This window comes from Polypterus senegalus, chromosome 13 (genome assembly GCF_016835505.1).
Source record: "Polypterus senegalus isolate Bchr_013 chromosome 13, ASM1683550v1, whole genome shotgun sequence".
Lineage (NCBI taxonomy): Eukaryota > Metazoa > Chordata > Cladistia > Polypteriformes > Polypteridae > Polypterus > Polypterus senegalus.
In genome coordinates this window covers 67,098,363-67,121,643 of record NC_053166.1, presented here as the reverse complement: position 1 = coordinate 67,121,643, position 23,281 = coordinate 67,098,363, and the positions used below count along the sequence as shown (strand labels likewise).

General features: G+C 36.8%; 1 protein-coding gene across 5 annotated transcripts in view; it reads right to left on the bottom strand.

Annotated features, from left to right (window-relative positions):
* The window catches only part of anxa6 (annexin A6), an 88,902-nt gene that overhangs the window by 7,220 nt on the left and 58,401 nt on the right, over positions 1 to 23,281 (bottom strand). For 3 of the 5 annotated variants that reach the window (XM_039774154.1, XM_039774153.1, XM_039774155.1), the window contains exons 17-24: positions 18,681 to 18,794; positions 18,126 to 18,216; positions 15,933 to 16,012; positions 12,707 to 12,760; positions 12,082 to 12,099; positions 11,211 to 11,304; positions 9,287 to 9,382; positions 8,009 to 8,067 (exon numbers count right to left, since the gene is read on the bottom strand). In XM_039774154.1, coding sequence (XP_039630088.1) covers positions 8,009 to 8,067; positions 9,287 to 9,382; positions 11,211 to 11,304; positions 12,082 to 12,099; positions 12,707 to 12,760; positions 15,933 to 16,012; positions 18,126 to 18,216; positions 18,681 to 18,794 — 606 coding nt within the window. The remainder of the gene's footprint in view (positions 1 to 8,008; positions 8,068 to 9,286; positions 9,383 to 11,210; positions 11,305 to 12,081; positions 12,100 to 12,706; positions 12,761 to 15,932; positions 16,013 to 18,125; positions 18,217 to 18,680; positions 18,795 to 23,281) is intronic. The other 2 variants (XM_039774156.1, XM_039774157.1) reach the window with 1 other exon arrangement.

Below are 23,281 nucleotides of genomic sequence, written 5' to 3'. Positions count from 1 at the left end.
GCCTGCCAATAGGAATTCGCCAGGCTGATACAGTAGAGCACTTTAAAACACTGCTGAAAACACATTACTTTAACATGGCCTTTTTATAACTTCATTTTAATCATAATTTAACTTAATCCTGATACTCTGTATGTTCAATTCATCATAACAACTATTCATGGTGGCTCTAAAATCGGTACTGACCCCTACTCTCTTTTCTGTTTCTTTTTCCGGTTTCTTTGTGGTGGTGGCCTGCGCCACCTCCACCTACTCAAAGCTTCATGATGCTCCAACAATGATGGACGGATTAAAAGGAAGAAGTCTACGTGACCATCATCATCATCAAGCCCTTCCGTGAGAACCCTAAATCCAAAGAGGACTGTTTCATTTATGTTAGGTAGAATGCCCAGAGGGGACTGGGCGGTATCATGGTCTGGAATCCCTACAGATTTTATTTTTTCTCCAGCCGTCTGGAGTTTTTGTTTTTCTGTCCCCTGGCCATTGAACCTTACTCTTATTCGATGTTAATGTTGATTTATTTGTTATAATTATGTCTTTCATTTTTCTATTCTTTAATATGTAAAGCACTTTGAGCTACTGTTTGTATGAAAATGTGCTATATAAATAAATGTTATTGTTGTTGTTGTTATACTTTGGAGTAGATTCCACCCAAGAAAAATTAATTTGGGAGGTACACTTGATTACCTGGGGTAAAATTAGTTTTTGCCAATTAAGAACTAAAAAGCACATTGAGTTTTTCTTGTGTGATTTCTTCAGCTAATTTTCAGCACTTGGTTGTTTGTTTGAGCTTGAAGCAGGATGACCATAAAGGTATAATTTCATAAAATCTTGCAGACTATAAAGTCAGAATAATAGGTGAGGTAGTCTTTGTTAAGTGCTGTGGACTTTGTGCCTTATCTGTCTAGAGACATCAAAACAATTTATACAAAGGTAGTCTTCTCTCTTCAGGCTGTGACATTTTGTGTACACTCACCTAATCTATGAATCTTTAATGTATATAGTGCCATTTACCACATGCATTATTGCCAAGTATTCTGCAGTGCAAGCATGGCTGCAATGGAACATCAATCACACAATACAGTGCAGTATGATAAAAACAAGAAAATGCCAACAAATGCAGGACAATTGATACCAAAAGGAAACTGAAAGAGTGCCTGTCTGATTTTAAGCAGTTAACAGTGTAGTGGTCACCGGGACACTATGATTTACACTGTCCAAAAACAGAGGTTTGTTTATTTTATTGTGGGAACCCTGGAAACACACCCAGCCTTGACCCCGGTACGCACACTCACACACTGAGATACTGTTAGTGGCACCAATACGATATATTCATCAAACAATAAATAAAGAGCACACAATATATAACCAAAACCACATACTCAGAGGCCATCCCAAGCTTCCCAAGGGCGATGATAAATTACAACACTGATAGCACACAATAAAACACTAACAGCAATGTTCAAAACAATCTAGTATAGCAGGGGCAGTTGATGATGGAGGTGTGATTGAAACACCCTGTGAGCAGCGTTCTCAAAGCAATGTAAAGTTTTATCCTACTGTACCCAGTCAGTACAAACTCACAGGCAGGCACAGGACAGAACATACACCCAGAAAGAAACCGTAATCCAATGTGGTCAAGTCCTAATCCAACTGTGTATATGAAGTGTAATAACAAACATACAGAGAGATGATCTCGATCCCCTCGGCATCCTTTAGATTCCTTTTTAAAGGGCTCAATTATCTTCCCAGCAGCCCCTGTGCCTCCCAAAGCTGTCCAATAGTGTTATGCCACCGGGGCTGCTTGGAGAAGTAGGACATTTTAAGTAGTGCTGCTACAACAGTATTCCTAAACTTGTATTGTTTTTACAGTTTTTGTGCACAGTAATTTTGTTCATTTATAAATTATAAGTTTTCATTAAACCTTTTTTTGACCCACCATTTAATTAGTTTTGTTTCAGTATTGGTTCTTGGCTTTCTGTGACCACAGCTACCCACCCTTCTTTACCCTGAAAGCAGTTGACGTCACTGATTTCTTGAATGCTTTTTGTATAAGTAGTTGCTGACTAGAGACAATTTACAGACTTTGGGTCTCACATACCACATGAATGTTGGCGTTCACATGTTGTTGTTATGATATTACAGACAGACTCAGCATTGTTGTGCAAAAGCCCCTAGGCACACACAATTAAGGGTGAACTATTAAGAAATCGTAAATATATAAATCAAGTGATTAAATGATAAAATGGTAAAACTGCACGATAGCTAGGATTTATTGTCACTTTTGAGTTTGACTGCGATCAAAGGTGCTATCATCAGTTAAGAAGTTTATAGCCTGAGAGAGTTTCTGTTAAAGCAAGACAAGTACTGTCTTATTTGCTAAAATCTTAAGTCTTATTTTAGATGATCTAGTTAGTAAAGTGTTCATTTTTTAAACTCATTTTGTCTCACTGAATGTTTTGTTACCCTGATACTTGATCCTTAGAAACAGATCAATCAACAATTCAGCCTCGGCAAACATGAAATGCACTGCAACTCTTTTTTTCTATCAGTATTTCTGTTGTTATTGCATGCAGGTAAGCACAGTGCATCACTTGAGTCCAAGTCTGCTCTTTCACGAACTACTTATGTGGATTTTTCTTTGGGTATTTTGTTTTTCTCCTGCAATTTCCCTTCCTTATGAATTCTAACTCAGGTACACTGGGAAGTGAAAATGGATGCACAGATAACGTCAACTTAATAAAAGAGGATTTTCCCAGTATAATTTCAATGATAGTTGCTTCAAAATCATGGAAAAATATTCTCTCTACACTAAGGCAGAAAGATGACAATAAGGTAAAATGATTTGGCTATATACAGTAGCTTTTGAAGAGAAGTTACAGTATAAGGCACTTTTACACTATGTGTCGATCCAGATTAAATTTTATCATGTCATAGATGTCTGTGGTGGGCTGGCGCCCTTCCCAGGATTTGTCCCTGCCTTATGCCCTGTGTTGGCTGGGACTGGCCCCAGCAGACACCCGTGACCCTGTGTTAGGATATAGTGGGTTGGAAAATGACTGACTGACATGTCATAGAAGTTGTTTTTTACTCTAAACTTCTCTGAACTCACTCTGGACAAGCAGCACACTTTATTTAATGCCTACATATGTTCCTTAGGAGTGATGTTAATGTACTGATTGTTATTAGTCTCTTAAGGGGAAGCAGGAGAAGCATTCAGTTAGTGTTGAAGAGAAGCAGGTTGTTTGGCCTACTGGCTAGGGTATTAATCTTTAAACCACAAGGTTGTTTTTTTATTCTTTGACTAAACCTGAGTGAACAAGCATATCTGTGTACCAAATTTACAAAATATATTTAAAAAGTAATACACTAGTTGTAAGTCACCATGTGAGGAAATATCTGACAAATATAAAAAGGAAATAGTACATCAGGTCTAATAATAATCAGGAAGGTGTTATGGTGTAGTGGTTAATTTACTGGATGTTAAACCTTAACACTGTGGACTCAGTACCCATCTTCAGCTTACTGTATGACCCTGAGAAATTGACTTAAATGACATTGACCATTGCAAAAATATATATGTAAATAACTCAAACGAACACTGACATTGTAAGTTCTCTTGGTTAAAGGTGTCAACCAAATACACAATAATACGATGAAAGTCAAGCATAGGTCTGTACATCTTGGAGAGACAAGACCAAATAAATTATGACAGGCATTTCACAAGGAGTTACAGTCACTGAAGACAAAAAAACAGTATGAGCTTGTAACAATATATTGTCAGAACCCATTACCCCAACTTCTATCGTTGACCAGAATATAGCATACTGCTCCACAAAATCGTTACTTTGTTTCCCCATCTCCACTTCACTTCAGTCAGCTTCTTCTGAGATGGACAGACCAGGCCATCCTATTCCTAGCACCTTTCTCAAATTCTTGCTGGGGGATTACCTGATCCTCTCAGACTAACTGAGAGATGTAATCCCACTTCTGTTTTATTAGTCTGCCCATATCTGACAGATTCCCCATGAGAGGCAGCCAGGTTAAACCACATTAACTGTCTCCTGTCGAATTTGAAAAGCAATGTTTGAACAACTATTTTCTTCAACCCTGAACAACTATTTTCTTCAACCCTGCTCAGGTGCCTCATTTTGGCTGCCTGTGTTCTCAGTCTCATTTTTTCTGTAACTACCTGTAGCTTGTAACCACAAGTGAGGAAGGGGATGTAGATTGATTGGTGATCCAAGAACTTCCTCCAAGGGCTTAGCTCCTGACTCACCACCATGGTTTAGTACAACCTCTGAAAAACTGCTTCCACATTGATTTGTTATTCAGTCTCAAAATCACCTCTCCCCTGTATCACTATTCTAGTGTTCTACAGTAATCTCTACTTCATTACTTTCAACTGTTGAGATTCCCTCTATCAGTAACAAAAAGCATAAATTCCTAACCTTACCAACTGTATGAGCTTCAAATTTAACTTCAGGTGCTAATCTCAAGGCCACTTCACATCATTTCTATTTTGAGTAAACACATCCAAGATGGAGCCAAAGAAAAGAAATACAGTGTTACTGTCTCTGTTAGCTTTGGCACTTTTGTTTGTAATTGTAGTTCATTGTTAAACTTTTATTTGTCCCAATATATTATACCAGTAATGGTGTGTGTGCAGTGAATACACTTGACTGGAGCATTCATAGTTTTCATCCTCTTTCTCTGTACGTTTAGCATTTGTTTGCTCAGAGGTTGATACGCTTGATGCTTCCTAAGCAGCTCTTCTTTTTTCCATTCTAGTGGCCCACTTCTCTTCTTTCGTCGGTATCTTTTACATTAAAACTGATTAAGTCAGTGTTTGTGTTGCAATTACTTAGTACGTTTTCTTTAATTCTTAACTTAAGGTAGCACTTAAGTCTTCAATCTGCCTCAAGAATGATTGAAGATATGAAGCGATAGGGGAAGTGACGGAAAGTGGTAGGGATGAGAACGGAGCCCCTACGCATGCGACACACGGCAAGCCTGTTGGCCCCTGCCGAGAGTTGATTCTACAATAAAATAAAATAAAAATAAAAACAGGAATAACCTTGGAGGTCAATCATCACCCGGAAAGCAGATAGTAGAGGTCATGTAGTATATGTGTGCCAAATTTCAGGTCAATAGTTCAAACAGTTTGCGAGCTACAGGTGATTTAAAATCCTGGACAGACAGACAGCCATGGTAGCGTATTTTATAAGAAGATATTACTGGGCGGCAGTGCAATTGTACTTTACCTTATTGTCTTACAGTATGTGTTTGTGTTTTGTGCAATATATTTTTCACTACTACTATATATAATATTGTGATGTCATGAATTTTACCATATATACTCGCATACCCGACTTATACGCCCATTCAAAAATGCGACACTTACATTTTTTTTAAATATTTATTTTTGCTAGCTTTAAGTTTTACTCCGTTGGCCATGCTCTCTTTCTCAGGGGTGGGGGTTGATTTGTTTTTAATCCTATTTTTTGTAAAAATGTATCTATTTGTATGGAATGATTACAATAAAATCAATAAAATTAAAAAAATAAAATAAAAATATATATATATATTTTTTTTACATCTTCTTGCCTCCTCCAATCTCGCACCAGTTTCTCAGACACATTGAATTTTGTTGCAGCAGTGAAGTTTCCAGTTTCTTTTGCCACTTTAACAACTTTTAATTTAAAACCAGCTTCATATTTTCTTCTGATTGAATGCTCCATTGTAGATAAGGGATGCTCTTATGATTAAGGTGTATGAGGGTGTGAGATACAAAAAACACAAAACAGTGCAAACGTCACTTCGGAATACTTCGGGTATTACCGTGTGGTCACATAGGCACAATACACAGAAAAAAGGCAGTGTGCTCCGTGGTTACTCTCTCAGGTGGGTGTTAGCATATCGTAATCTCTTGGATCAATAGTGTGAGTTTTCCGCATTTGACTTATACGACCGACATTATAAAATACCGGAAATTACATTGTAAAATCAAGCCCTGACTTATCCGCTGCAGAACTTATCCGCAAGTATATACAGTATTCTGTATTGTGTTGTTTATAATTGTAATTACTCTTGTGTCGTGTATTATCATAACACCAAGAGAAATTCCTAGAACTTACAAGCAATAATAGTTTAAGCCATAGTGGTAATTAACCGTTTCCAATTTCCAATACACACATTTGTTTCTAGGAAATCAAAGTTTAACACAGTTAAACTACAAACACATAAACTATACTCCTGTTATTAAGAATAAAGTAATATTTTCTGACACTGTCTACATCATCAGTATTAGAGAATATAAGAATAATTTCATTAAATTTCATCTGTGCGGAATACACTCAATCACAACGTTACATGTCGTTTCTGTTTGTTGGTATTCACAAGAGTTCAATCCACTTAGTGCATGTCAGGGGAACACGAAAGACCTGGATACTCACTAAGTACTTTTTCATTTTTGTTTATTCAAATTTTTCATAATGCTACTTTTCTTAGGTAATCTTTTTCTCCCAGAATGCCAGTAGAGCTTCACTCTATTTACACAGACTGGGAAAAAGGGATATAAGAAACAGAAAGAGAGAGGTACATCAGACAACAGGATCTCCTGGCTCCACATTGTCCCACCTTGGGAAGAAAGGATCCAGAGTGCTCCTCTTCTCAGTATTGGCTACCAGAGTGTTCCTTAGGAGATGCGGCTCTTTTAAGGAAATAGGAGGCTCGGGGTACCAGGGATCACTAGAGGTGGCCTGGCATCTCTATAGCAAATGTAGGAGAACTATTGACATTAATACGATTCCAAGGCTTGCTCATAAACTAACTGAGATTAAAGCTCTTTATATCCTGACCTCTCATTGCTTCGGTGAATCTAGAGTTGAAAAATGTTGGCAAGAGCTCACCTGACCTTCTGACATGAGAAATAGAAAGTAACTGCTTTACTGAGCTTTAGAGGTGAGCACACTGTCCTGCTTAATTTGAAGTGTCTGAATAGCTGGGTGCAGGGAGGCTGTACGTTTGCTGTTGTGGGATTTACTTGTTGATTTATTCAATAACATCACTAATTTAGTATATTTTGGCCTTGTTTTGGATCATTTTGTAAAAGAGGGATGCTGCAAAAGTACTTCTTCTAATAACAATATCTAGTTTTTCTCCCTTATATAAATAAAAAGCTGTCATTGTGGAAGTGCTTCTTTTAAATTTGCATAATAACTTTATGTTTACTTTAGACTACAATACAATCAGACATGCATGTTGATCCAGAAGCTTGGGAACCTCTAACGTGTATAGATAGAGAATTTCTATTAAATTTGCATGATAATTTTACATAACCCTCAGAAGACAATGTAATCAGACATGTGTTACAGCAAAATAGAAACCAGTACATTCTGTTAATCTTGCTTTGCAATGATAATTGTGTAGCTGAAATTCCACACATGTTGTTATGGTTTCAGGAGTGTTTCAAAGTACAGTAAATACAGGAAAATTTACTTTTTAGTTAAAAAAAAGTAAAATACAAATGTAAGCACAGTGGTTAGCACTGCTGACTCAAAGCTTCTAGCCTTGCGCTGTCTGCAAGGCATTTGCATTTTCTTCTCCAGTTTGTGAAACTCTACATTGGGTCTATGTGGGTGAGTGTGCCCTGCAAGGGCCTTTGGTTGGTTTCTACTAGAAATGCTTAAAAAGGTTTCTTTCTCCTTTGACTAGGCTTAAAAATATGCTGGCTTTGAAAATTAATCAAGGAATAAATAAAACAGAAATGGTAAACGTAATATACTTTTACTATAACTCAAACTACTCGCTAATGGAACCTTCCAATAACTATGCTGGACAGTTAGCTTGCCTAGAGAAAAAAAATAGAGAATAAAGAAATACTTTTGCTTTCAACGCTGGTTAATTGTGCAAAACAGTTCAACATGGAATCATTGGAACTTTAAAAACATACTTCAGAGTTTTAAGGTATCAAACTATAACCAGTGTGCTACAAGAATGATCATCATACCTTCATGGATTTGTAGAGTCTGTCAGCAAAATAGGTTGGCATGTTCTTGACACTTTGGACTGAAAAAAGAAATATCAGACATTGTGACTCCCAGAAAAATGAAGATTGGCTTTAAAAACCGGTGCTATAGTTTATGTTTAATAAGACTTGTCTGCAACAGCCATTTTACTGATACAGAAAGAACCAATGTTTAAAGAACACCTAGCTGATACTGTGTCTGATCTCAGTGGCTAGATTTTACTGGCCCTACACCATTGCTCTTCCCTATCTGACAAGAATTCTTAGATGGGAACTGTCATCTGGATAAACACCATCCAGCATATGCTGTTTTCTTAAAAATGCACACGAATTTAAGTTGACATTAAGCTTGAGATAAATTGAAGAAAGGTTTGCCATAATGTTATATTTTTGGCAAAAGTTACAAATGTGAATGAATCAGGTAATTTTAACCTTTGAATTAATTTAATAAAATTAAAGCAGAAGTTGTTTTTTACTCAATAAAAATTTAGACAGAAAAAAACTGATGACTTAGAGATAAAACACTTACTTAACTGTAGCTAAAAATGATATTTTTTTAATAATAATACTTACGCCCTGTAGTTTGTTGTGGTGGCAGGGAAAAAAATCTAATCTATTGTTTTCATTGAGAAAGTACATGACAAACAGGACACAATAGTGACCACACAGGAAAAAGACAATATGAAAAATGTCCTTGGAAAAAAGAAAAACAATTGCCACGTAACTCGTGTTGCATAATTCACATTCCTGTTATCAATTTGCCAGTGCAATATACAAAAAATACATGCAATTTTGTGCTAAAATATGTAATACTCTTAGTTATTTTTTGAAAACTCAGCATTCAAGATAAACCAGAAAGACACATTCCTGTAACACCGTGCTTTTGAATATAAGGTCCACCTCTGCCCCTCATTCAAAAAGCTCAGTGTTTATATAAATAGAAATGGATGACAGACATTTGGAATTAAGCAACACAAGTTACGTGGGAATTTTGTTTCTTTTTCCATGGACATTTTTCTTATTGTTTGTTTGTGACATCGTTGTCCTGCATTGGTCACAGTCTTTGTCATGTACTCTCTCCTTGACACTAAACTTTTTTCTTGGCCACCACTACAAACTAAATGAGGTAAGTAATATATATAAAACATTTTTAGGTGGAGTATTCCTTTAACTATGAAAAACACGATTTAAGCTAAACATAAAATGTCAGTCTTTATGACTGTAAAATACTCTTGTGGAGCAAAAGTGGAAAGTGCTCACCAATAGCAATGAAGGCATCCTTTAAATCTCCAGACATTGCTTTCCTGATGACTTGCTCAATATCCTTGTTTGTACACTTGACAAATTCTTGGAAAACTGAAGTGAAAATGAATAGCAAGACTCGGTCATTTATAATGTAATCAACCATTACCCATTCTATTTTGTCTATTTTCTATAAGTTCTAATAAAGGTCCATATTTCTTTGCAGTTATGGTAAAAGAAAAATCCATTCCATTTTTCACACTATTGAATATGTGGTATCCAAGTATTTTGTCTTTAAATTTAAAAAATTATATACCTTTCTTAAAAAACTTTTGATTTGATGTAAAAACAATGAATGTGTCATTTGGTGTGAACCCTGGGCCGAGTCATTTATGTGTGTGGAGTGTACATGTTCTCCTAATGTTTATATATAAGATTTTCGATGGAATCACCTGTGAGTGTAAAAGTAAACTAAGTGCATTAAATGAACAGATGATCACCTGAGGCCCTTTTTGTATAGGTTAATGACAGTATAGTAATGAGGAGGTCAGTGCAGCTCTTGTAAAACAGAATGCAATTATTATTTTTGCATTTTTTTCACTAATCATTTCACTTCAACCTTGATTCCTGCTGCCTCAGGGTTTGGATTCTACTGGTCTTTATCTAGGCAGGCAACTACATTGGCCTACGTCTATGTCTTCATTATTACAGTCTAAAGCTCACTGAGTGCGGTTCTGTTTAGAGGCTGTTGCATGTTAGGATTAGTTCTGACTTTCTTCAGCTCTTTTGACAAAAGATTGTTTGAATGTTATGATGAAAAAGATCACTTTAAGATTAATGCTTGTGAATTATGGGCATAAACGGTAAGTTGCAGATTTTCTTCATTGAATTTTGTTTTGTATATTATTCAAATATGTGATTGTGCAAGGTCTTTTTTCTGCAAATGTTCATTTGGGCATGTTTAGGCTAATTTAGAACTGAATACTTTCAGGTCATAGCTGGTTTCAAAATTTTAATTCTCCTTTTCATGCTATGAAACCTAATTCCCTGTTTTTAACTTGTCCTCTTTTGTACTCCCATGTAAATTGTGATACTATATCAAACATAAATAACTGGCTGTATGGTCATTATCCTTGTTTACCCCAGTTATTTAGCTGCTTCCTTTCTTTAAATGTTTGTTGACATTTGCTTCTGTTGTCTTGGTCAACCATAAACCACCACGTCCATCCATCCACATCTCATTTAAACACAATTGACTATTCACTTTATTCCTCTTTAACATATAATCCAAGTAGCACACCTTTCCTAATTCTTGTTGAACAACTACGGCTTCTTAGCTACTTCTGTACTTTTATTGTGGTGTCTTGGACTAACAAACAAAGTAGAATATGTCATTTAAAGTAATATCTATCTATCTATCTATCTATCTATCTATCTATCTATCTATCTATCTATCTATCTATCTATCTATCTATCTATCTATCTGTGTCTGTCTGTCTGTCTGTCTGTCTGAGTATGTGTAGTTCAATAGGAGAATGAGCAAGAGTACAGATGTATGGCTTTGAATGTGGTATGCTTAGTGATTGTCAGATCCACAGGCCCAAGTGCTTCAAGGACAACATCCCAAACACCCTAACTTATTGAATATTGTTACTGATGGAATATGGAAGCTGACAATCCAGCCATGTTCTACTACAATGGGCTTCAAAATCCAGTCTGTAATAGCGCAATATTTCATTTTGCAAGGGTTAACATTATTGTTGACTTGATTTAGAAATAATAAACATACACTAGAAATCACAAATGACTGAAATTTGTTATTCACATATTTTAGTACACAGGAGCTTATCGTGGTCTGTTTACGAAATAAGCAGTGTAGGAAAAACCCTTTCAGGTTCAGGCTTGAAACTTTTTGATTACCCCTTGTATAGTTGTGTAATACCTTTTCTCAGATGAGGGTAACTTCTTGTACATAAAATGCTCATGAATCTAGTTTCCATTGAATTTGAATCATCATTACAACCATCAGAAAGTTCCTACCCAAAAAAGAAAGAATCTTTGTTAGATTATACTGAATAGAAAAATGTTCTTCTAACATCAAAATACTGTACCTTCAAATAAAATGCCAAGAAGCAAAACATGAATTAAGAAGACTGAAAATTGAATGTTGCAAGAAACAAAAAATGTGCCTTTTATAGCCTCCTGCTTCTTGAAATACTATTTATTTACATTATAATGATAATAGCAATCTGTTAGAAAATTCAGAAGGTTTTTTGTTTACTCAGAAGAGTTGCTCATTTTTCTTTTTCACTGAGGCACAGCTCCCTGCCTTCAATGCAATGACAGATAATGTGTGTTCAAATTTAAATCAGTTGAACTGTAGAGGAATGAAAACATCAATAATGGGGTGCATATATCCACACCCCTTCTCTTTTAAATTCCAAACATTGATGCCAAATGAACATAAATGATGTGAAATATTAATCATGTGTGCATTAGCACACAGTACTCTGAGATTCACTAGATTATCACTTTGAAATTTGTATATATTGAAAGCAAACACTGCCCTCTACAGCTTAAGTACGCATTAGAATGCTTACATTCCACACACAAGTAAACTTGAGTTCTATGACAGGATAGCGTAGCACATACTGTGCTATCAATTGAAATAATAGTATACTGTAAATGTGTTTCACAAACTGCAAATGAAAAGAATCCCTATGGTTAAAAGTGCTTTATTGGAGCTTATGCAGTATAAGGGAACCAATACATCCCTTATTTTGGCCCTTTTTTCACAGGATTGTCATACTCACCAGTGCTTCAGCTACAGTCTGATAGCACAACAAAGACAGGAATTAAGTATTTTTGTTGAAATGGATAAAAATAAGGATTCATAACAAAAGCAGACATCATAACATAACTGTCGAAAGCTCTGTAAATTCCACCCACTAACACACTGCATTTTAGAGAGGTGTTAAAATATAACAAAGCAGCCTGAAGCTGCTTATTACCAACCATAAATATCAATAAGAATCATTTTAGTAGGCTTGCGATATTTAAAAAATTCTATAGGAACTGAGTAAGAACTGCTTTATGTCTTAATTTCATGTTTCGAAAAATACATATTTAGCTCTGTATTCTGCTTTGTATCACAATTATCAGGTTAAGTTACAAGTTAGTTCAAGCTTCAGGGACAACTCACACTATTAGATTTATTTAAACAATGCTGTCAGTTTTGATGTTGAAGAGAAACCTCAGAATCCAAACGATAAATAAACAGTACACAGATACATACGTTTTAAAAACAGTCAACTTGTAGTCATCAGGATGTCTTATTTGTAGAGTATACAATATCAAGATAAACTGATTTTTTCCTACTGAGTCTCATCCTTCTGCAAAGATAACTGGGAAGACAGCATAATGTTCCAGTTGACTTACCTTTGCGTCTTCCTCAGCTCGTTCAAGGTCAGCCTGCCCTTCCTCTCTATTACCCTAACCAAATGAACATGAAATGTTACAGATTTAGTTAGCATGTCAAATCAATCAGTCAACAAAAAGTGTAGATTTTAATTTTGTTCTCTCTGCTCTGCTGCCAGCTGATCTAAAATAACATTTTTTACCATTGCTATATTAGGAGCTATAAAAAATCCAGTTTACAAAACAGAATATCCTGAAAATATCTTTGACTTGGATTTGCTGTTATGGGGTTTTATTGCATTATTATATGTGCTATTATTGAATGTAATTCTGTATTTTACTTTCTGCTATACTTGCCAATGTGTACACTGCTCTGGTAATGTCATTGAGAAAAACGCTATGCAAAATAATTTGAAATCTACTGAATTTCTGAGTGGCCAGCACTCAACATGGAGACTGTGGTTCACCCCAGGTGCTCCCTATATGGAGCTTGCATGTGCTTCTTTGTGTCCACGTAGGTTTTTTCCAGGCACTTCGCTCCCCTCCCACCGTCCAAAGACATACAGGTTAGGTGGTGAGGAGTTGTTAAATTGGCCTGAGTGTGTGGGTTGGTGTATGTTGATGTGCTCAGCCTGTGATGGACTGGCACCCTGTGCAGGGACTGCTTATGTCTTCTGCACTGCGCTAGCGGGAATTGACTCCAGTTTTCCTGCAAACCTTCCCTGCATAAGTGTGTTAGGGAAATCGATGGATAGATGAGTTTCCAAGATGAGAAATAATGTAATAAGAGAAATGGTTGACTACAAATACAGCACTGTCAAAGAACCTGCATGGCCTTTTAAACTGTTATCTTAAGTGGGCTGTTGATCTGGGGACTCATGTATAAAACTTGCTTATGCTTGGAAACCCATATAAGCTATTTCTTATTCAAAAGTTGGGATTTATAAAAAGAAACTTGCAATTAAAGTTGGCTTAAAGTTCCATACAGTTTTGAGCATCTGTAAGTCCTACACAGACCTTTTTTTTGTGTTGGCATTTTAGCAACTCCACACAGCAGGACAACAAAGTAAAGGAACATTTTCTGTCATTGCCAGTTTCAATGACTGGTCAGTATCATTCTGATTCCACCTATTCACTCATCCATTCATTCATTCATTTATTCTTCATTCATTCCTCCATCCATCGATTTTCTTCAAAACCTGTAATGAAACAGGGATGGTATGATTTCTGCATGATGGTCTCTGTAATGATGGCTCCAATTCATCACAGAACTCCAAGAGGACGTTAAGTTAGCCATTATCCAAAAAAATATATTAAAATGGCACAAAAGTTATGTTTTTAAGTTTGTCTACATATTTTAATTGAGGGAAAATAAGCGCTTTCTTATTTTAAGAAGTTAGAAAATGTGAAGCCTATCACAGTGAGCAAGCAACCCATCACAAGGTAAACACACACACACACACACATATCAGGGGACAATTTAGGATTGCCAGTTCACCTACCACATATATCATTGAACTGTAGGAGGAAACTGGAGCAAATCCATGCAGACCCACATGCAAACTCCAAGGAGGAAGCACTCAGGGTGCGACCCCCTAGACTTCTCACTAAGAGGCAGCAGTGCTACCACTGTGTCACTGCACACCTAATTCACAGATTAACATTAAATGTGACCTTAGAAACTGAGGTAAAATACCCTTTTTTTTAGACTAAATTTAGTAACATCGTACATCTGTTTATAGAGTTTGGAGGAAGGTCACCTTGGCCACTCCTTAAACTTCACCAAATGTCAGTAATACCTCAAGTTCATAGCCACTTAAGTTTAATTTTCTCCATTCTCCCATAGTTTATAAGAAAAGATCTCACTCAGGAACATGATGTATATGGTGTGAGAGATGGCCGGCAGTTTATCACGGCCAACATCCCCATGCCACTAGATGGAGTCCTCCCTGCAACATGGAGGTGCTCCGAATTCCCTCAGGGCATCATGGACAATGGAGTTTGGCTTCACAGCCCTGCTGGATACCGTGGGGTCCGCCAGGGGCCGCTGCAGGGAGGTACGAGTGTTTCTATTATATCCCGGAAGTACTCGCTAGTCACGGGAACGGAAGAAACAAAGTACTTCTGGGCTGAAGAAAAGGAGAAGATTTCATCTAACCCGGAAGTGCTATGGATTCACATGGACTGAAGTACAGAAGCACTTCTGGGTGATGAACTATACTGTATAAATAACTATGGGAAACTCAGCAGACTGAGCCAGAGTTGGGAGGGAGTGTGACAGAGCTGCTGGGTGGAGACGATGATTGATTATTGTTATTATTGTGATTATTGATTTATTATTTGTGTAGTGTGGAGGTGGAGGTGCTTTGTGCACATAATTCAAGAAAATTAAATTTATTTCTGATATTTTACCTGGTGTCTGAACGTGTTGTCTGCGGGTTTGGAGGAGCGACAGCGCCCTCTACTGTCACAATGGTGATTAGGTCAGGAATATTCAAAAAAGGAGTTTTTACACCATATACGTTTACTGGAAGGTGGCGACAGGGAGTGGCTGAAAATGCGAGCAAAAGCAAATTGTTTTAAGTTAATTTGAGATTTATAAAGGAGCTTAGCATGGCACCTGTCATGAATACTGTTTTGCATATCTGATTTATCCATCCATCCATTATCCAACCCGCTATATCCTAACTACAGGGTCTTAGGGATCCACTGGAGCCAATACCAGCCAACACAGGGCGCAAGGCAGGAGCAAATCCCAGGGAGGGTGCCAGACCACCGCAAGGCACACACACACACCAAGCACACACCAGGGACAATTTTAGAATCGCCTATGCATCTAACCTGCATGTCTTTGGACTGTGGGAGGAAACCCACGCAGACACAGGGAGAACATGCAAACTCCATGCAGGGAGGACCCGGGAAGTGAACCTGGGTCTCCTAATTGTGAGACAGTAGCGCTACCACTGTGCCATCGTGCCACCTTATCTGATTTATTTTTTGCATATTCTACTTTTGCCTTTATAATGTATACAAGGTTACTTATAATAATGTTTAAATATTGAAGCCGTTAAAGAAAAGTATTGGAACTCATCCTTAGTGTGTGCATGGGTGCTTATAAGGACTACAAAAATCTCATTTATGTTATTGACAGTTAGGTTTGTGCACTGTATTAATTGAGATAATAAAAGTTACTTGAGAGTGAAAGTGGTTTTAGAAAAACGCAGTATTGATAAAGCATAAAACTTACCTGTACTAGGGAGACTAGCACTCGACAAAAGTGACCTGAGGTGTCTGATGTTATTGCATCTTCCAGACTCTTGTGATATGCTGAAGGAAAGCAAAGATGGAAAAACATGTACACAAACAAAATATATCACTCAGGCTTTAGTTTTAAAGTGGTTCCACCTAGTGGCCGTAAGATACTTAGATTCTGAAAAATTCTTAAGATCATTGTCCTCTAACTTATAATCAGATTATTCCATCTAACATGTAGTAAAAGTACAGTACATACATTATCAGGGTGTAAGGTACAGCTAGCACTGAACTGAAATGAAGTAAAAATAGAAAAACTTTGTTACTGTATTATATGTTTGATGAATACTGAACTTCTATTTTAGTTTACATTTTTTTGTGTGCTTTTACTTTTTACTTCACTATATTTTCAAGCACAAATGGCTACTCTTATGCTGACGTATTTTGCCAGACACTGCAATATTAGATCAGAAAATAAACATGAAAATACGTACAATGTTTTACTCTAATATCTAAAATACATGGTCCACCCATTTCAGAAACAATCACTTTACGTATATGAAGAAACTGGGACAATTTTCATATGTGCTGGTGGTAACATCTGTTTTCTGTGCAATTATTCTAAGTACAGCTTGATGCAGCCTGCAGAACATGGTAGGACTGGATGTTTGGGGCGGGGATAGATGTTGGAGAAGTGCATTCCCAGTATCAGTCATTCTCATATCTAGTGCTACATTCAGCCACTGTCCTGCCAAACGGACCAGAGCTGGAAGTTTGGGTTTGGGCTGGACGTTGGCAACATACAAGTCCAATTTTGGTTATTTCCACTGTTGATTTTGCTGCATTCAGCCATTGTCTCTGCAGAAGTCTGCCCAACATGGCAGGGCTGATCTGCGGGCTACAGCGAGGTATATTTTGTCACGTGTGTCGCTCACTTGTCTTTTAGCATTATCCTCAGCATCACAGCTTCAAAACAGGTCATGAACTAGTTGAAAAAGCCCAAGAAAAACCAAAAGGAAATTTCTTTGAATGCAGATCTAGAAGTTCTAAAGTTTAAGTAAAGCATTTTATTAAACACTAGCATAGCAAAACACTGATTTATTAAAACAGAGTTAACGGTACAATGGTTAAGTCCATCTGTTTTGATCGCATCATGAATTTATGAACCTCTTTTCACTGAATATGCCTTACACCCCTCTTTCTGTGTATGTCTTGTTGCCTTTTTTCATTGGACTTTCTAGCCCTTATAGCCCTCTTTCTTTGTGCTTCTTGTTGTCTTTCTTTGTCAGACATTATAGTCCTGTTATGGGCGCCAGATGACGCCCACATGGTTTACTTCTGACACCAGCTATTCACCTTTGTTCATCAGACATTCCCACCCTCTTGTGGACACTGAACGACATTATGCCTGGGCAAGGGCATGGACACCAGACAGGTGGAAGTCTTATTGCTTGGGAAATACAGAGATTATTTAATGAAGGGCAATGCCTTATTAGGATAAGTTTTTTGGTGAATGACTAATCTGTCAATTTTTGTATGGTTAAATGTTATTTGAACAAAAATGGGGTATCATTTTTGGAGGCCAGAGAATATATAAAAATGTTTTACATTTAAATTAATTGTAATGAGGTGTATGTGTTACAAAAAATCACTTTATAAAAGGGTTTTCAGGAATGAATGAATTAGCACCTTTTTATAGTAGGGGATGCCTGTATGCCTCTCTGACTAGAGGCCTCCCCAATGAATTAAGATACAATCTTTCAGATGTCCACTCACAGTGAATGTCACTGCTTCAAGTTGCAGCTACTTGGCTCACACTTTAATGGTTGTAATAAGATTGACACACAAAAAGAAGTTAGCCTGAATTAATTCAAGCTGATAATAACATTTTAATATATATACAGTATAATATATTGATAAATCCTACATGTACTTTTGATACTTAAGTACACTTTATATCAGGTACTTCATAACTACTACTTGAGTAGTTTTCTCATGCGCAAATTTCACTTTAACTTGAGTCACTTTCCAGAAAGGTTTTCTCTGCTATTATTCAAGTATGGCTGTTGGGTTCTTGATACAGCATGCGTCTGTCAGCTTTATGCACTTACATGCACATTTGTAAGCATTACCAAATCAGAACAAGTCTTAAGCAGTTTCGTGCCTATATTTTTAAAATAAATATTACCTTCCTTATAGGCTTCATTCATGGCCAGAATTTCTTGATTGTTCCTTGTTGCTAAGATCTCTATCAGAGCTTTCTCATTTGTGCCAGCACCCTAATACACAAAGTGAGACAGTAAGTAAGTGGAAACTGGCACAGAGTCATTCTAAAGGAAGACCTTGAGGCAGTTGGATTTTGGTGCAATATTTAAACAAACAACTATTGATCCAGCTGTAAATATAATCCTGTCAATGTGTACTGATACACAGCATGAATTATGATAAAACATGGTGTCAGTAAAATTAGATGTAGGGAATACCACGGGGATCTTATAAATTCAACTTTTTCACAAGCAGAGATCTGAAACTTAACTTTTATAGAAACTAAGCTATTTTTAATGTGTATCCATTTATTCAGCATTCTAAAAAATGTATTCAGGCCAAGGGTTGTGAAAAATCAAAGTTTAACATGCTACAACCGATGTATGTGGAAGTTAGCAGCTTGGGCTGAAATGCAAGAAAACACATCCGTTAAAATACTCACGGCCTGCCTTTGAAATAAGACAAAAAATCCTTTTACCTCCATGGCTTTCTTCATCTGTTTAGCATCAAACTGTGCTGGGGTCATCATTAGACCAAGAACTAACTTGCAAAACTCTCCAGATATTTCTGATTTGAAATCAGCCATTAAGTTCTGAAACAAAGAATCAAAAAGATAAAAAAATGCATACAGAAAACAGAAACTGGAAATCTAATTATTCAATGGCACGGTATGAGTGCTTTAACTTTCCAAATAGGTTATAAAATTTTGCCACAATAATTATATTTTTATAGGCAATGACAACATATAGTTTGTATACATTAGATTTACAGTAATTGCAATCACTATTTACATACATACATTACCTAAAATGGTTAATCCTAATACTTTTCATGGTCACAGGACGCTAGAGCTTATCCTAGCAACACTGAGTGCAGGGCCAAACTCAGCCATGGACACGGCGCAATTCCAGTGTAGGGGCTACTCCTGGATAAAGCCACGCTCACACAGGGCCAATTTTTAAAGTGGCAATTAAACTTAACTGCATGTCTTTGGATGTCATATTAATTCAAATCAAACATTGTCACATAAAAAATATACAGTACATGCAGTACAATATGTAATGAAATGCTTATTTATTTAGCTCCAATGACTGAGGTTTTAAGAAGAATATAAAATAATAATAGCAATAATATATGACTTTATAAATATCAAAAATTACTTAGAGAATTAAAAATATATGGTAATTAATAAATAATAACTAAATAAATAACTTAATGTAATAGAGTCCTTATTCAAGATGCTGATGAACTGTGGTAAAAAGCTCCTCCTCAGTCTCTGTGAAACTGGACTTTAGGCAGCAGCAGTGAAGTAATGTGGGATTCAGACTGGGAACACATATGTGCCACTATGCCACCAGTCAATCATTATATATAAATCTTCATGTATTATTCTTTCTTTTAAAGAGATTTTCACTGAGAAAAGTATTACAGAATTTAAAAAGACTCATATATTTGAATAGCTGCAACTCAGGAACCTTAATGACTTGCTTACAAAATATGATGGCAGTTAAATTTTATCCTATTGAGTTAACTCTTTCACAGTGGGTGTCGACTAGTGTGTTCACACTGCTGCCGACTGCTACACGAGCACATTCAGCACTATGATCAGTTGATGCTGGTACGTCACTTTCTTTTTCGATCCCCAGTTCACTTGCATCACAATCGGAGCGTGATAACTCAGAGTCTGATTCAGCAATAATATACAAAACATTGGCTATGGAGTATTTTGCTTTGTGCATTCGCCTCGCTCTCTCGCCAGATCCTGCATGAAGACGGCACAGGCGGCCGGCAACTGCTCTGCTGCACATTCCTGCCATCTGCCGAGAAAATATTCAGCCCGCAAAGAGTTAAATTCTCCACCTATTCTTCAATGTATGTACAGTAACTATTGTTCCTTTAACTAACTTTAGTATTGTTCTTGTAACGATTGTTTCTTTCAAAATGCAATATTTTCCACAGAAATTTGTGCAATTTATCAGTGACTATATTAATAAACAAAAAGGTATTGCTAGCTAAGCGGAGGCAAGGTATGATCCAAAATGTGGCCAAAGTTAGACCGATTCAAACAGATGCTGGGGAGTGAGTGAGAAGGGCCCTGCCCAGCTCTCCACTCCTTACATCAAGTTACACTCCAAACCAACTAGACCAACTCTCTACTCCTGACGTCATGCTCCCCTCCCCTTAGCCTGAAGCCTCTGTCTCAAATTAACGTGAATATATCGCTCCTGTAAGCGAACTATGACACTTACCTTAATGAGTGAAGTCGCAAAATCAACTGGAATGTTCAAGCAAACTTCAGAAAAAAACCCAACTTAGATCTGTTAAGTAGTTTTCTCATGAAAAGTGGACAGATACGTATACAGGCAGACAGACAGACGTTGGATTTTATATATATAGAGATGTGCGCTCTTATAATATATTGGCATTAGCATTTTTCTGTTTTATTAGTTACTTTGCTATTCATTACCATACTTTACAAAAATCTATATATATAAAAGTCAATGTATGTGTGTGTGTATGTATGTATGTATGTTCCAGCATCATTTCCGAACGGCTGGAGCGATTTTCATTAAACTTGGTACACGTTTCTCATTGGTCGACTAAAAATACTGTAGGGTGAAATGAACCCTAACCCACCCCCTTCTGGGTAGGGTGGGGGGTAATCTTCCGCTCTTTTATGCATGTTATCATCCAGTTGACACTCGGAACGACCACCAGAGGGTGAACTGGAGGTGACTGCCGGCATTCTTTATGTTTGAGCACCACTGCGCCCCTGTTGCTTTTGAAATTAAATAGAGTTGGCATCCCAACTATTTTTGGTACTCATTCTGTCTTTGTGACTCGAACAGCCATATACATATATATATATATATATATATGTTTATATATCTATACTAATAAAAGGCAAAGCCCTCACTGACTCACTCACTCACTCACTGACTCATCACTAATTCTCCAACTTGCCGTGTAGGTAGAAGGCTGAAATTTGGCAGACTCATTCCTTACAGCTTACTTACAAAAGTTGGGCAGGTTTCATTTCGAAATTCTATGCATAATGGTCATAACTGGAAGCTATTTTTCCCCATATACTATAATGGAGTTGAGCTGGATGGCCATGGGGGGCGGAGTTTCGTGTGACATCATCACGCCTCCCAAGTAATCACGTGAACTGACTATCAACGCAGTACGTAGAAAACCAGGAAGAGCTCAAAAAAGCACTGAAGAAAACATGCATTATATAATTGAGAAGGCAGCGAAACAATAAGAAGCGAGCGACTGACATATACAACCATATTCATGAGTGCTGCTACTTCGGAAAGAAAGCACGGTGTAAACCTAACGTTTAAATTAAGTTCATAGACAGGCTGCCGCTGGCGTTTGTAATTTAGTGCCTGCCCATATAAGGCCATCCGTCAGCGGCAATCCAATAGAAACACTGCCGCTAAATATTTACGGGTGAAGGACTGTGCTTATGCAGAGGAAGATGAGATGGTCAGGGTGGTGTTTGGCACAAACTCAGCGAAACTCGATGAATGAAACCTCTTATCTTTACAACGATTGACAAACACGGAATGTAACTTGAACACAACACATCGTACAAATATGACCCTGACTGAAAGAAATAATGATAATCAAATCCTTGATGTTGACAGCAACACTCAATAACACTCACAAAACAATTACTGTATATTGACAATCATGTTACGTTATTTTTAAAATGTTCCCTTTTCTTTTTCATAACTTCTTTAACACACTACTTCTCTGCTGCGAATATATATATATACCCCAATCTACATACTTGCAAATAGACAAGTCACATGCCGTGGCGCAATTGTAGAGGCTTTGCCTCTAGCGCCGACATCTGAGGTTCGATTCCCGAGAGGGGATGCACCGAGTATGTACATGCGATTCTCGATTCATTTTACCCTCGCATCTCCTTGGTTTGGGAGGTATGAAAAAATATGCGGTTAACGCAGAATCGTGTTACGTTATTTTTAAAGTGTTTCCTTTTCTTAGCACAAGCACAGCTGAGAAGCTTTGATGCATGTACTCCATAACGCATTAAAAAAAAATAATGCATTTAATCACACATTCAATTCCAAGCAAAGGGAAACTTTTGTCAATGCATGATTTCCTGGTACATTGATTACACTGATGCACACATCACAGCTACAAAAATGTTAGAGTCGGAATAAAGTGCGTTCCTACGACTGATCGGAGGAAAATTTCATTTCAAAAGACTACCCGACCAAAGCCTTGATAAAAGCATGGTTTTGTGCACACTGAAAAGCAAGCAAAATTAGATGCATTACAGAAAGCGGACTTTGTGGCTCTTACTGGGGATCATTGGACTTCCGTGACCGTTAGTAATTCTAATTACATCTAATTACAAAATGTTCAATGATCACACTATTTTAGCCTAATGTACAAAATAATTTTGGCTAAGGTTACTCAGAGTTTAAAGATTAAGTTGGTCAAATTACCTTTTATGTTTCTGACTTATTTTTTTAAGAAGAAAAACTGCACTTTATGTTGAAATTTTGGTTATTATTATTTAAAGATAATACCATTCTGAAAATGTACTTAAAGTACTTAAACTACCACTTTATTTTTAAGTCTGCCCAATTTTAACCAGGGATGATATTTTTGTTTCTGTTTTGAATTCAAATGCAGTTTAAAAGCATTTTTTTTTTCAGAAATTAAAAGAGCTTGAGTTTACAATATTCATGTCCACTAAAACCCTTTTAAATTAAAAAAAAACATTTGCGATTTGGGGCAAATTTTCATGTGTGACTACATACGATTAATCAAGATTAATTATTACACAGCCTCTAATTAATTGGATTAATTTTTTTAATCGAGTACCACCCCTAATATATATATGTACATATATATGTAGATTTGCATATATATGTGTATATACAGAATATATGTAGATATGTATATGTGTATATATATGTGTATATATGTGTGTGTGTGTAATTTCCGGCACCGCATCCGAGTGGTAGCCTTTCCAGCAGCTCCGTGTATGACTTTATCTTTTTACCTTTTTATCTCTATTTTTCTCTGTTTCACTGA